This window comes from Odocoileus virginianus, unplaced genomic scaffold, assembly GCF_023699985.2.
Source record: "Odocoileus virginianus isolate 20LAN1187 ecotype Illinois unplaced genomic scaffold, Ovbor_1.2 Unplaced_Scaffold_15, whole genome shotgun sequence".
Classification (NCBI taxonomy): Eukaryota; Metazoa; Chordata; class Mammalia; order Artiodactyla; family Cervidae; genus Odocoileus; species Odocoileus virginianus.
In genome coordinates, this window is record NW_027224277.1 from 1030705 (window position 1) to 1045731 (window position 15027).

The following is a 15027-nucleotide window of genomic DNA, read 5'->3' on the forward strand; positions in this document are numbered from 1 at the left end:
GGCCCCTGCACCAGACCACCCCGCCCCCCTTCCTGCTTCCTGCACTTGGCAGGAGGGGAAAGCAGCCTTCTCCAGGTTCACCCTCAAAGATGCAAGCAAACCAAAACAAAGCAGTGTTTAATAGAAAAAATAAAAGAAACTATGGCAAGTCGTGGCATTTGGCAACCATGCCCTTGTCCCAGCTTTGCTGCCCCCCGCCCCAGCCTTGCTGAGCCGGGCTCCGCCCACACCCACCTGGTATAGTTCCCACCGCCTGACTCAGAAGGTCGGCACTGCTCTCGGGGAAGGGGCAGCCCAGGCAGGGCCAGGAGCAGCCATAGTCTGTCTTCATCGACCTTCAGGTGCCCCGGCCCCTGCCGCTCCTGGCGAGACCGCAGGAGGGGGAGCTGCACGCTTCTCAGGCTCTGTCCTCAAAGGAAAACACTTCAGGGGCCTCCTCTCCGGAGGTGCTCCCCACCACCACCCGAAATCTCGGGCCCAGTCCATCTCTTGCAGGGGCTCCTCCAGCTGCCCCCCAGGTCACCCTAGGCACCTCCGGGCAGGAAGCCTTCGCCCTGTGCCCTCAGCACCTTCACTGAGCAGGGGGGCCAGCCGAGGGTCCCAGGACGCGGGGCAGGGAGGTGGAGGGCGGCTGGGGCAGAGGGTACAGCTGGGCGGCCTCACACTGTGCTGAGGCTGGGCTTCGAGGCTGAGGCTGAGCCGCCTCACAGTCCTGCCAGTTTAGCACAGAGCTTTCTTTACCTGCGGGGACACACACACACACAGAAATGAGGCTGCAGGACTGGTCAGCAGCCCCCTCACCACAAGCGAGCCACACTGCCCTCCGTGTACCCAAGTCCATCTCTGCTCCCAGAAATGGCCTGTGGCCCTGGGGAACAGAGGACGTGCTGAGGAGGCCCCGGCCCTGCCCGGTGACCTGGCTCAGACCCCGGTACCCAGCCCCAGCCCCTCAGAGCTCCTCACAGCAAGGGCAGTAGAGCAACTCCATGACCCGGAAGCAGTTATCCAGCAGCGCTTTGGGCCGCACCAGCTTCAGGCTTCCCGGCGCACTCAGGAGGTTCAACGCTGCTTCCACCTGGGGGCTGACCTCCACGCCCTGGAAGGGAGGAAAGCTTTAGGGCCACAGGTGCCACCCTCAGCCCGTGCAGAGATCCCCAGAGAGCTGGCGGGGGTGAGGTTGGGGTGGGCAAACTCGTCCTGCCTGGAAAGAGGTGACCAGAACACCCAAGAGTAACTTCTCTCCTTCCTGCGGGTGCCATTTTTCCTGGGAGGGCCTCCCTCAATGCCCCTCACCCAAGCACAACACACAGAGGCTTCTCTTTCTTCTCCTGGGGGCGGCCAGACCGGGAGGAGCTGGGGGCATCCTCGCTGCTCCAGCGCAGGCCTGGCCACCCCTGCATGAGGAGTCCCCGTCCCAGGGACACTGCCCCTCAGGTGCAGAGACCCACACCCACTCCAGGAAGAGGAGGCAGGACCCGCAGGAGGGTCGGTCGTATCATGAGGCCAAAGCAGGCCAACAGGGCTGGGTCTCCGGCTCCAAGCAGGTGGGCTCCTCTGAGTCACACTTACTCTAAGGGGCCCAGTGCAGGGGGCACCGGCACCGTGCTCGGGACGGAGCGGGGCCCGGAGCCGCAGGAGCAGACACGGAGCAGGGGGCTGTGGGGCCTGAGCTGGGCAAGGCCATTCCTCAGAGTGAAGTGTGCTCTCTGCCCCATGTCCCCCTAAAAAAGCTGCGAAAAGGTGAAAAGTGTTGGTTGCTCAGTCTTGTCCGACTCTTTGCAACACCTTGGACTGTAGCCCGCCAGTATCCTCTGTCCATGGGACTCTCTAGGCCAGAATACTGGAGTGGGCTGCCATACCCTTTTCCAGGGCATCTTCTCTACACCAGGGATTGAACCCAGGTCTCCCGCATTGGAGGCAGATTCTTTACCAGCTGAGCCACAAGGGAAGCTATACCAAGTCCTGTGAATGTGAGGAAACAGGGTCTTTGCAGGTGTAGTTAAGTCAGGGACCTCCAGATGAGATGAGTCTGGGTTTAGGGTAGGCCCTAAATCGGATGATGGGAGACAGGAGAAAGGACATGGGACACACGGGGAAAGGCCATGTGAAGACAGGCGGTGGATGCAGTGATGCGCCACAAGCCGAGAACCAGGGCACCAGCATCGGAAGCTGGAAGCGCTGGGAAGGAGCGTCCTCAGCAGCCTTTGAGGGAGCGTGGCCCTGCTGCCCCCGTGACTTCAGACTTCTGCTCTTCAGAACCGTGACAACAATTTTTGTTGTTTTAAGCCACCGTGCGTGCTAAGTTGCCTCAGTAGCGTCCGACCCTGTGTGACCCCATGGACTGCAGCCCGCCAGGCTCCTCTGTCCATGGGACTCTCCAGGCAAGAACACTGGAGCGGGTTGCAGTGCCCTCCTCCAGGGCGTCTTCCTGACTCAGGGATCAAACCCATGTCTCTTACGTCTCCTGCACTGGCAGTCAGGTTCTTTACCAGAAGTGCCACCTGGGAAGCCCCAAGCGACTGGAAGAGAGGAGGCGCAGGCTCGGATTGAAGGGATCAGTTAGTAGGGATCTGTGCTGGCAGTCCCAGAAAGCTAACGTACAAAGGCTCAGAAAGAGCAGTGAGGCTGAGAGGAGAGCCAAGGGCCTCGCCCTGGGAGGACCCACCACCCCAGAGACACGGGTCACCCGTGAGGGGGCCTCGGCCACCACCACTGATAAAGGCGGGGTTAAAAACTGGCTCACCCCGGACAGCCCAGGTGGGCAGGGCCTCAGCCTACCCACGTCTCCTTCCCAGCCCCCAGAGCAGCTCCCTGGAGCTCTGGGAGCCAGAGACACTCCCGAGGAAAACTGAGGATGGAGTACGACCTGGGAGTTCCCCAGGTCAGCACCCCACTACCCTGCCCCCAGGCACAAGAGAGCTACCAAGGACACGGCCTAGCCTCCTGGCCTCTGCCGGAAAACAGCCTGCACACAGTTCCAGGCGGCTGCAAAAGCAGGTGCTGGCCCCGCACCCTGAGGTCGGCAGGAGCTCACAGCTGGCACCCTGTCGGCTGTTCCTGCTGGGCAGCAGCTGGGGGCCCGGCAGGGGTTTACTGGGGTCCTAAGGAGGGCGAGTGGGCATGTGGGGAGGGGGTCCCACAGCACACACACGGCCTGCACAGACAACACAGTGATCCTGTCACCGTACTCCTCAGGCCTTTTGGACGACATATATACCAGGCCTCAGATCAACACCGCTGAAAGGCAGCAATCAGGAACCCCTATTATCATTATTAATTAAACTCTCTTTACATTAGGGTTCACTCTTTCTGCTGTACATTGGTGGGCTCTGACAGATGCAATTACAGCATCATGCAGAAGAGTCCGTCACCCTAAGCCCCCTGTGCTCCACCCATTTACCCCTCTGCCCTTTGCTTGTTCCAGAGCTGTGGAAACAGTGAGTGGGGCCAATGACTCACCTGGGTTTGCAGAGCCTAAGAGGGTCTCAGTTGCATCTCTTGCCCCCAAAGCCGAGCCCATCACCCTGACCCCCACTTCTCCCACACCCTCCAGGACAAGCCAGGACTTTCCACGCGTTTACCTCCTCCTTTGATAGCTTCTGGCCATGTATACGCATAGGCACACACACACACACACCCTGCCTGCCACACCCCACAATGCTCACCTGCAGGCAGACACACACACACACACACGCACCCTGCCACCGACACCCCCAGAATGCTCACCTGCAGGCATACACACACACGCACACACACGCATCTGCCCCGCCCGCCAGCATCCCCAGAATGCTCACCCACAGTCTGACACACGCACGCACACACACACACACACACCCTGCCTGCCCGCACCCCTGGAATGCTCCTCTGCAGGTGCGTGTGCACACACAAACACACACACATACCCGCCTTGCCGCCCGCACCCCCAGAATGCTCAACTGCAGGTGCACACGCACACACACACACCCTGCCTGTCTGCACCCCTGGAGTGCTCACCTCAGGCACACACACACACACACACACCCGCCTTGCCGCCTGCACCCCCAGAATGCTCAACTGCAGGCGCACACGCGCACACACACACAGACACACACACCCTGCCTGTCTGCACCCCTGGAATGCTCACCTTCAGGCACACACACACACACCCTGCCACCCGCACCACCAGAATGCTCACAGGCGTGCACACACACGCACACACACCCTGCCTGTCTGCACCCCTGGAGTGCTCACCTTCAGGCACACACACACGCACCCTGCCGCCCACACCCCCAGAATGCTCACACTTGCGCGCACACACCCACCTGCCCCACCTGCCTGCACCCCTGCAACGCTCACCCGCAGGCCCTGCTTGACGTCCAGCAGTAGCGTGTGCACTTCCTCCAGGTACTTCCAGGACGGGTGGCCCTCGAGCAGCACCTCCTGCACCCACTCAGTAGCACTGAGACTCACCAGGACCCACAGATACCGAAGCTCCTGCTGGCTCACCCGGGCCCGCTGCTGCAGGGACAGAGAAACTACTGAAGCCCCGCCCCCAGGCCCAATGCCCCCCCGGATTTGCCCTGCACAGGGGGTAGACCACGGGCAGCCCCCGGGGGTGGGGAGCAAGCTTGGGCCTGAGCCAAGGGTGGGCTTGCCTGAGGGGCCAGGAAAGCCTCCTGGCAGCGGGACCAGCCCAAACCAGTGAGCTTCCCTGGCAGGGCGCCCAGGGTGTCCCAGGAGGCAGGGGCCTCCCCAGTCCAGAGGAGGGGATTCTTACCAGCCTGGTGACGTTGGCTGTTCGGAGCACCCCCTCATAAGGCACACTGACCCTGTAGTTGATGGGGAAGTAGTGTTTCTAGGAAGATAAAAGAACAAAGGAGAAGGTCAGAGTCAGAAACGGCTCAGATTCCCCCAGCCTCCCAGAGGAATCTGATGCAGGGGAAGCACCCCGGACCGGCCCTCGACAGCAGAGGTCATGGCAGTGGTCCTCCACAGAAAATACGTGCTTGGCCCCCAGCTGGGACAAAGACAGCGCTTTCCTCCAGGAAACAGGGAAGGATAGGTCCTCACCAGGCCTCGTCTCAGGCCAAGATGTGGGGTGAGAGGCTTACTGCTCTGAGAGAACCATCTCCTTTGGGTGAGGAAGATAACCTTTTTTTTTTTTAGGAAGATAACTTTAAAGGATTTCTCTGAAACTTATAGTGATGGTTTCATAACTTTGAAAATGCACTAAAAATCAGTGAAATGTACACTTAAGTACATAAATTGTGTGGTATATGAATTATGTCTCAATATGTCTTCAAAGCTGTTGAAAAAAAAAGGACCTATAGAGCCACATGCCACATGATTCACCCTAACAAAAGAATCAAACATTGTAATTTCCAGGTCCTTATCACCCTTGTTAACAATACATGTCTGGGCTTCCCCCAAGATTTCCTGCAATCCCTTCTCCCCCGGGAGAGGGCCACGTGGAGGCGGGATCAAGGTTCAGATGAGAGGCGGGTGAGGGACTGCGGACAGCTGGTAGGAGCAAGGACAGGCAGCGCAGCCCGGGCTCAGGGTGTGTGCGAGGGGCCGGGCGGGCTCGGGGCTGACGCCAGGCCAGGGAGGGGCATGACGCCCGGGCCCTTGGTCCCGTGAGCCAAGGGCCTCGGGAAGAGGACGTGGCGAGGGCCCGAGGGTACCATGTACTGAAGGCGGTTCCGGTACTGCAGCTTGTCCCGCAGGAAGCCAGTGACGGCGCACTCGTCGCTCTGGGTCAAGGGCCACGGCTCCAAGCCCTCATTTCCCAAGGCCATGCCGAGGAGGATCCCAAGATCTGCGGGCCGCACCCAGCAAGAACACGTGAGCACCTGCTGCTTCACACTGCTCCTGCGGTGCGCAGTGAGCACACGCCTCCCTTCACGCACCTGTATGCAGAGTGAGCACGCGCCTCCCTTTATGAGGGGACACGTCCTCACAGGCTGGGGCGGGGGCACTGGGCCCCCAGGAGGCCATCCTAGCACTGGGCAGCCTTTCCCTGGGGCCGGGGCTCCGGGACAACAGCTCAGACAAGCACGTGCCGCCCAGCCCAGCCACTCCCACCTCGGCCTGGCAGAGCCCCCAGATCCACGCCCTGGGGTGGTCCCCAGCCTCCTGCCTGCTCCTGCCCTGGGAGCGGGCACCCTCCTTTCCAGGGCAACTTCTGCCCCTCGTCTAGAGCCAAGGAGTTTCCAAGGCCTGCTGCTGCATTTTCCACGCAGAGACTCTGGAACCGTGGAGTCGAGTCAGAACTCTTCCAATGACCCCAGGGCGACCCGCGCCACTGTCTTCCCTGCTGTCTGACTCTGACATGCTCTCAGGTGTTGGCACCAGCAGGTGTGTACCGGCCCTTCCTGTGTGGTCAGGATGCTGCCTGAACCTCAACTCAGGCTGTTTCTCTTTCCATACAAATGATCTGAAAATTACCCACCTTCACCACTGTGGGTCACTGTGACATCTTGGAAAGCACTTTGGCAGTTTTTGTTATTGATGGACTTTAAAATGTTCACATTTCAACCCACTAAACTTTAAAACTGTCCACACCCTTTGACCCATTAAACTCATTTCTAGGAATAAACGTGAAGGAAAACAAACGAGAGACACAGACTTCCACTGCAGTATTATTTTATAATAGCAAACATCTATAAGTGCCCTAGATGTACATTACTAATGGATGCAGTCAATGAAAATCACATTGTTAAAGAATACTTATGATATGCTTTCATGACAAGAAAATTACTTTTGATATGCTTAGTGAAGTTTAAAAAAGCATGACTCAACACAATGAGTATAAAGCATGACTTGAATTAGTTAACTCTGTTTGTGTGTGTGCAATGAAAATGCAAGGGAAAGAAATGTACCAAATCTCTATGGGATGTTGTTATGTTCTTCTTTATATTTTGTAGGGTATATTCTACAACTATTGTCTATTATTGTTATAGCCAAAAGCAGTGCTTTTTCCTTTCCTTTCTTTCTTTCCCCCCAAATTAGCCAGGCAGGCTGAGTCACCTCTTGTTGTAAGCAGGAATTACTGGCCAGACTTTCCCCACCCACCTCCCTGGCACTTGGGAGCCCTTCTGTTCCTACGCTTCCTAGGCCTGAGCTGGGGGCTTCACTGTCCGCCACAGCCCCACCCCACCCCCTCACCCCCACTGCTCAGAGCTGTGCCCCTACCAGGCCAGGAGCTCAGGTCTGCTCAAGCCTGTGCCCCTCATGGGCTGCAGCCCACCCCCGCTTCCCGTCGTAGAAGAACCCCACAGTTTTCGCCAACTTGTAAATTTGTAATCCATCTGGCACTTCCTGTCTCTCTCCCCTTCCCATGTTCTTGACCCAATATTTAGACCAAGGAACAGACAAACCGGTGTTTCCGCTTGCTCCCTACCTTGTCTCTACATCAATCGCCCCCTCAGCTGGGTGCTCCTGTCCATCAAGATCATTCCTGCCTTGGGGTTTTGGCCCACACACTGCCCCTGCCCTGGCTGTCCTCTCACACTGTAAGACCAAGACTCCTTCCGTCCCCGGGGCCTCCCCCACCAGGACCAGCCTCTGTCTCTAGCACCATCTGGCCAATTTCACTCAATGTCTTGAGCAGACAAGGCAGCTCCCAGTATGTGGATGCACAGCGCTCTGAACCCCAGCGAGGTCATGTTACTCAGCACTTTAGGGAACTGGGAGAAGGCATCTGGGTCTCCTGCAGAAGCTGGTAAAGACCCAGAGTGCCAGGCCCCACCCACAGTACCTAATTCAGCAGGCAGGGTGTGGGGTGGGGGGCAGAGAATCTACACTTCTAACAGGTTCCAAAGTCAAGCTGATGCTGCTGGTCTGGAGACTGTGCTTGGCAGAAAGTGACAGGGCACAGACAGGTGTCCTCGGGTCACAGAGATGTCACATAAAGATCAAAATTTCCGTATTTTTTTTCACAATCAGGGTGTCTGTCCATACTGAATTTTCTTTCCAATGTGGCTGGCACCCCGTGGCTGCCCACTCCACCCTCAAGTCGCACTCCACCTGCCCTCATCCGAGTCCCAGTCTGGAGCCTTCAGGGCCTGGCAACGAGGCACACAGCAGGGACTTGCGGAGCCCCCAGGCTTTCCAGACTGGCAGCGGTGGGCGCCCCCAGAAACCCTATGCAGATGACCTGTCTCCTCCCAGACTCAGACTTCCTCCAGCCCTGCAGCCCAGCTACCATCTCCAATGTTAAGCTCCTTTCCCGCTGCCTCAACTCTGAAAAGCAGGGCAGCACACAGATAAGCAGGCAGGGACAGCAGGACTGAAGCCTCACTGCCTATCTGCCTTCCAAGGGCAGGGTGTCTGCAACTGTAGTTAAGAATCTCCAGCTGAACTCATCCTGAATTTAGGGTAGGCCCTAACTCCAATGACTGTGTCCTTTTAGGACAAGGAAAGGACACAGAAACGCATAGGGAAAGACCCTTCACATGGCCTTCACAGAGCAGGGCAGCCTGGGGCAATGCGGCCATAAGCCAAGGAACACCAGGAGCCGCCAGAGGCTGGAAGAGGCAGCAAGGACCCTCCACAGAGCCTTCAAAGGGAGCAGAGCTCTGACAGCTTGATTTCAGACCTCTGACCTCCCAAACTGTGACTGAGTGCACTTCTGCTGTTTCACCAAGTTTGTGGCAATTCATTAGGCCAGCCACCCCTTCTCCAGCACCCAGTCCATTCTGAGCTCCTGATCCGCAGCCCCCCACCACAGCCGGCCCACTACCCCTGCGCTCCACCTCACGTGCCATGCCCCTCTGCCAGGCCTCTTCATTCTCACCTCCATCTTCAGAAGGGACCCTCATTACCTCCTGCCCAGAAGGATGGAACAGAGACTCTCCCCAAAGCAGAGGGACTCCCAATCCCAGCTCCCACCCCAGACCATGCATCTTCCAGGGCTCCCTGCTATCTCATCAATCAGGCGCCCTTCACCCTGGCTCGCACGGCCTCAGCCTCCTGAGCCCAAACGGATGCCCAGCCTGGCCTCTCACCCACCCTGCTGGGCCTCTGCGCACGCTGTTCCCCTCCCTGGAAGGAGTGCCATCCTCACCTCCCCAGCTCTACGGATGCGGACCCACTTGCCTCTAAGACCATTTCAAGTGGCACCTCGCTCTGCTGTTTCTCCTGCTCCCCCTGCTCCTCATGACTTGGAAAATTCCGGAACACCAAGTCTGGGCCCTCCCACCCGTTCTGAACATCCTGACCCTTTGCAGTGCCCTCCACAAGGGCCGGGGAGGACCCAGCTCCTCAGCACATCCCTCAGAGGATCAGATCCCAGACCTCATGTAAATAGCACATGGCTCCCAGCATCTAACTCCATGCCAGGTATTAGAGACGCACGAGATAGCCTAGGTCCTTGTCACCATGGCAGTACCTCTCCACTGGGCACGTGGGCGGCACCAGAAAAAATATGTTGAATTTGAGTCGATTAAATTGAATCCTGGAGTCTGGAGGGAGCTTGGTCTGGCCTCCCACCAGCAGGCTCAAGAGGCTTCTAGATTCTTTTTCTTTTCTGTCCTCATTTCAACTATTTTTCTTTTTCCCAACAGCACTGTTCTCTTCCTGCCTTTTGATTTAGCTTTGCATGGAGGGAGAGGCAGAGGGGACAGCCTGAACTTCTCTCATGTGTCTCAGGGCCCAAACAATTTCATAAGCCCCACCCCGGCCTGGCCACCCCCAGGGAACCAGAATCTCTGCACTGTACTCCCCAGCACCAGTGAGTCTGGGCAGGTGAGACCCTGCCTCCCACCCCGAGTGCCTGCCCTGTCCCCATGACCCACTGACTGTGCCCACCCACTCCAAGGCTCACAGCCACCATGCCTGTCTGAGCTGGAGATGGGGCAGATGGCGTGGGAGTCCCTGAGGGTGCCTGCCGTTAAGCCGGGAAGCATCTCAACTTCTCCCCAGGAAGAATGCCCGGTTCCCGTGGTTACAGCAGAGTCCAGCTGCGGGCCAAGGCCTCCCCGGGCAGTCCCCATGGACCCCCCAGCCCTGCTGGGTACTCACAGCGCAGCCAGGCGAGTCCCTGGGGCATGGTGGTGCGCTGGGTCTCGCAGAGAACAGATGTGAGTCCCCAGAGGTGTGTGTGCTCACAGAGGTCCGAGGAGGGCCTACATGGCCTCAGGTCAGCAGAGGGAGCCCGGAGTGAGGAGGGCTGGCCTCGGGGGAGTGGCCGGGTGCTGGCAGGTGCTCCGGGCAGGGCTCCCCCTTATCTGCCCGGCAGTGCGGAGGGCAGCCAATGGGCGGCAGCCGTGGGTCCCATGGCAGCAAGACCTGGCCTGAGACGGTCGCCTCGGTGTCTTCCTTCTGAGCAGGAGGAGAGTCTCCCGCAGGCCCTGGAATCTGTGGCTGGCTTGTGCTTTCTCTGATTTCTCCGTCTGCAGCTGCTCAGTGTGAAATCTGGCTCTGGAAAAAGAAAGGAGGAGAGAAACCGATTATGTAAGAGTGGTGCTGCCACTCAGCCCCCAGCCACAGGCACGCAGAGCCTACCGCGCGGGCGGCAGCCGCCGCGGCCGGCCGGGCCCACGGGAAGGCCAGAGGCGCACCGCTCAGACGCAGGATGACAGGGCATCCACAGGGCAGCCTCAGTCCAGGAGCGAGTTCAAAGGATACAGGCGGACGGCCCGGGGCCAAAACAAAAGCAGGACCAAGGAATGAATGGGCTGTGTGGGTTAAACCCGGGGAGATTCCTGAGGGGAGATCATAGATAAACTAGATGAATGATTTAGACTGCAGGGAGATTTAAAAAAAACAAAAAACAAAAAAAGATCATTCACCCCTCTACTCACTTTCAGGCTTAGTTCCATCCCCACATTCCAAATCTGTCTCCCCAAGTATGGAGTGCCCAGTTAAATTTGAATTTCAGATAAATGATACAAATTTTTTTTAGTATAATTATGTCATGAATGAGGCTTCCCTGTTAGCTCAACTGGTAAAGAATCCACCTGCAATGCAGGAGACCCCAGTTTGATTCCTGGGTTGGGAAGATCCCCAGGAGGAGGGCACGGCAACCCACTCTAGTATCCTTGCCTGGAGAAGACCCATGGACAGAGGGGCCTGGCGGACTACAACCCATCAGGTGGCAAAGAGTCAGACAACTGAAAGACTAAAGCACAGCACACAGCACATGCCATGAATACTTTTTTTAGTATATCCAAAATATTGCATGGGACATACTTATACTACAAAAATATTCACTGCTTGTCTGAAATTCCAAATTAACTGGGAATCCTGTATCTTCATTTGCTAAATTTGGCAACCCTATTATAAAAATGCTGTGACTTTTTCTGAGTGTTCACTATATGGTAGGCCCACAGCTAAGGCCTTTATAATCATTAAATCCTCACAACAACCTTATGGGGCCATAAAGCTTCATTTTATCAATGAGGAACTCAAAGCCCAGAAAGGTTAAGACACCTGTCCAAAGCCACACAGCTTGTAAGAAGAGCAACAGGAATTCAACCGCAGCCAGCTAGTGAGTTACAGCTGGGCATGGGGCTTGGGGCTTTCATACAGTCACCATCATTTATCCCTCACCCGGCTCTGTGAGGTATGGGCTGTTGTATCCATTTTGCAGATGAGGAAACTGAGGCTCTGAGATGCTGAGTTGGCAAGTGACAGAGCCGGCTCTGAAATTCAGCCTCTGATTCAGCTGTTCCACCCTGTTCCCTTCTCCCCACTGGGGAAAAGGCCACAGGCTGCTGGCATGAGGGGAGAGCATGTGGGATCTGGGGGTCTTCTCCATTGTGACATCCACGGCTCCTCCACAGAATGCTGGATGGGCCGACTCACCCGTGGCGCTTCGCTGCGGACAGGAAGGGCCTCATGAGAGAACACAGGTGTCCGTTCAACCCGTGTGTGAGAGCACCCCTGAACCTCCTCCTGCGACCCACACTGGTAACTTTCCTGCTGCCACAGCATCACCACAAATACTGAGCAGGCTGAAACCTTTTGTTGTCATTGTGTTTGCTTTATTTAGGTTTACTGAGGTAAAAACTACCCATAGCAAATTTCACCTTTTTCTAGCACACAATTCTATGGATTTTGACAAATGCACAGAGCCACGCAGCCACTGTAATAATCAAGATGTAAAACATCTCCATCCACCCAGAAGGTTCCCTCCTGCCAGCCTGCTGTCAACCACTCCTCCCGCCCTGGCCCCAGGGTGGGATGAACTACGCCTGTTCATTGACCAGCAGTTTTGCTTCCAGAGCGCCTCATAAATGCAATCACAGGGCGCGGTCTGTGTCCCTTCCCTTAGCTGACTGCCATCGGGGGCTTAGCCGGGATGCTGCCTGTCTTGGTCGTTGGTTCCCTCTCCTTGCCGAGCAGTGCCCCACTGCATAGCCTCTGCTCACCAGCTGAAAGGCAGCTGGCTTGTTTCCCATTTCTGACGATTAAGAACATGATGAGGCTCCGTGGGCAGGTTTTGGTGCGGATGGAGCTTCCATTTCTCCAGGGCTGCCCTGTAACCTGGCGGTCCCACAGCCCTTCAGATACCTCGGCCCTGCATCCTGTGCACCGGGGCCTGGACAGTGCTTCCTGCTCCTGTCCTGCTCCCACCACCAGAACAGCCACGGATCCAGACCTCCTACACGCACGCCAGAATCTGCCTCTGCACCCCATCCACGCCCCAAAACTCTCCCAGCCAGCTCCTCACTAAGATCTCTCCCAGAAATCTCTCAGAAAGGCTTCTACCACGTACCCTGGGCCACCAGACTGGGATGGAGAAGCTGGGAAAGTGAGAAAAGGGGTCAGGGTCACATTCAGGCCACACCACAGAGCCCTGGCCCTGGGTGCCACCCACTGAAATGGGAGAGATGTGTGGAAACCAAGGCAGGTGCAAAGCGGGCGCTGCCTGATGACACACAAGCCGGACCCTTCTCTGGGAGGGGGAGGGTGGCACAGAGGAAGTCACCTAAAAGAGTAGCCTTGCTGAACCCTGGGAAAGCTCAGGGGTGTCTGTCTGCCTGCCTCTCTCTGCTGAGGAAGGGGACAGGGAGGAGTTAAGAATCGCCGCTGCCTCCCCAGCCGCACTCTACTCAGGGGCTGAGAAGAGTCCCATGGAAGCTCGTGCAGAGAACTTGGACAAGAAAGCAAAGTTGGAGTATCATTTTACATAGTTCAATAGCAAATAGCATTTTCAAAGTCACAGTAGCAAGTCAAAAGTGAATGCTAATTTAACAGAACCATGACTTATGGATCGTGGAAGGACAAAGGGCCTGGGGAGGTTGCATATGTGTGGGGAAGGGAGGGAAGCAGTGACAGGGAGCCACACGTTCACTGGGGGGAAGTCAGCAGGCAGTGCCTCAGACAAAGGAGCAAGATGAACATGTGAAAGTGAAAGTCGAAAAAATAAAAATTAAAAAAGAAAGTGAAAGTCGCTCAATCGTGTCCAACTCTGCGCCATGGGATTCTCCAGGCCAGAATCCTGGAGCGGGCAGACTGTCCCTGCTCCAGATGTATAACTGAGTCACTCTGCTGTGTACCTGAGGGTAACACAACATTGTAAATCAATTGTACTTCAATTTAAAGGCAGAGAAAGGTATGGATACGGGTGCGTGTGAAGAATTAGGGCCACTTTTGCCACAAGTCTATTACACCAACACAGAGCATCCTTCTTCCCAAAGAGGCCAGGCCTGACCTGAGACCCAGGGCACAGAGCACCGGACCACCTGCCGCATCTCTAGGCAGGGCAGGGCCACAAGGGCCTCAGAGACATGCCTTGCAACCCCCTCATCTAGATATGAAGAAACAGGGCTGGCAGAGGGAGCTGTCCCAAGACTAACACCCAGTCCCACCTCCTCCTGTGAATCAAGCCACTTTGCCCTTTGAGAATGTGGGGAGGGATATTATAGCACCTAGCAGTCCTGATCAGTGAGTCACACATGCTCAATTTAAGGAGGAGGAAGAAGAAAAACAGGACTGAGTTTAAGCCACAGGGAAAGAAAAAAATAAATAAATAAACAAAAGCACAAACAGGAATGATTTTCTTCTGTTAGCCCAGGGTTTATATTTCTGAATAACATTTCACCCACCACCTCTGTTCTACCAGTGAAGTGAGGATTCTAGAACCAGGGCGCATGAATTACACAGGGTCCACTCTTGGCCACATCTGAGTAGTCAGTGACATCCAGAGATGTGGGCTGAGTCAGACCCTGCCTGGTCCCTTGGCTCCCATTCCCTGTTCAGTAACTACAAGTCGCATCTGCAAGGGAGGCTCTGTTTCTACCTGCTTTGGTCTGAGCTGGGCCATGTGACTTGCTCTGATCAGTGGGGTGTGCCTGGGCTTCCGGCTCGTCCTCTCTTGCTGCTGGGAGGGCTTCACATCCTGTGAACAATTACAGGCTAGCTTCCTACAGGAGGCCCCAAGCATCTGACTGAGACCATCCTAAACTAGCCCATCTGACCCCAGTCAAGTCAGCCCAGAATCCTAGCCACCCCACAGAATCATGAGAAATCGTCAATGTTTATCTTCAACCACTAAGCTTGGGGATAGCTTGTTACACAACAAAAGATAATTGATAAAGTCTGCAAGTGCATCATCTCTGCGAATGTTCTATAAAAATCCCATCAAGTCGAATCCAAAGCATCTTCTGGGCGTAGTTCCCGTGGCTTCTCTCCTCTGAATGAAATGCAGAAGGCTGTTGGCAAAGGTGTCCTTTCACTGCCCTAGGGCCCAGCTCAGAATCTTCTATTGGAAGATGAACTCTCTGGAATTCTGTGCTAATCAATACTTTTGTCCCTCTGCTATATTTGATGTATTTTTGAAACAGTATTATAGCATTGTTAAACAAACCAAACAAGGTAGAATAGAATACTATAATGGACCCTCATACAGCCATTGTGAAAGTCACTCAATCATGTCTGACTCTTTGAGACTCCATAGACTGTAGCCTGCCAGGTTCCTCTGTCCATGGAATTCTCCAGGCCAGAATACTGGAGTGGGTAGCCACTCCCTTCTCCAGGGGATCTTCCCAACCCAGGAATCAAACTCAGGTCTCCCGCATTGCAGGTGGATTCTTTACCAGC

The 15027-nt window shown here is 55.9% G+C and overlaps 1 protein-coding gene across 3 annotated transcripts in view; it reads right to left on the bottom strand.

Moving 5' to 3' along the window:
- Window positions 1-90: 90 nt before the first annotated feature.
- IL34 (interleukin 34) overlaps window positions 91-15027 on the bottom strand; it is a 61436-nt gene continuing 46499 nt past the window's right edge. For 2 of the 3 annotated variants that reach the window (XM_020896656.2, XM_020896659.2), the window contains 6 exons: window positions 10003-10401; window positions 5664-5797; window positions 4757-4834; window positions 4336-4497; window positions 964-1096; window positions 91-741 (listed from right to left, as the gene is read on the bottom strand). In XM_020896656.2, coding sequence (XP_020752315.2) covers window positions 572-741; window positions 964-1096; window positions 4336-4497; window positions 4757-4834; window positions 5664-5797; window positions 10003-10030 — 705 coding nt within the window. In that variant the 5' untranslated portion in view covers window positions 10031-10401 and the 3' untranslated portion in view covers window positions 91-571. The remainder of the gene's footprint in view (window positions 742-963; window positions 1097-4335; window positions 4498-4756; window positions 4835-5663; window positions 5798-10002; window positions 10402-15027) is intronic. The other variant, XM_070462865.1, reaches the window with a different exon arrangement.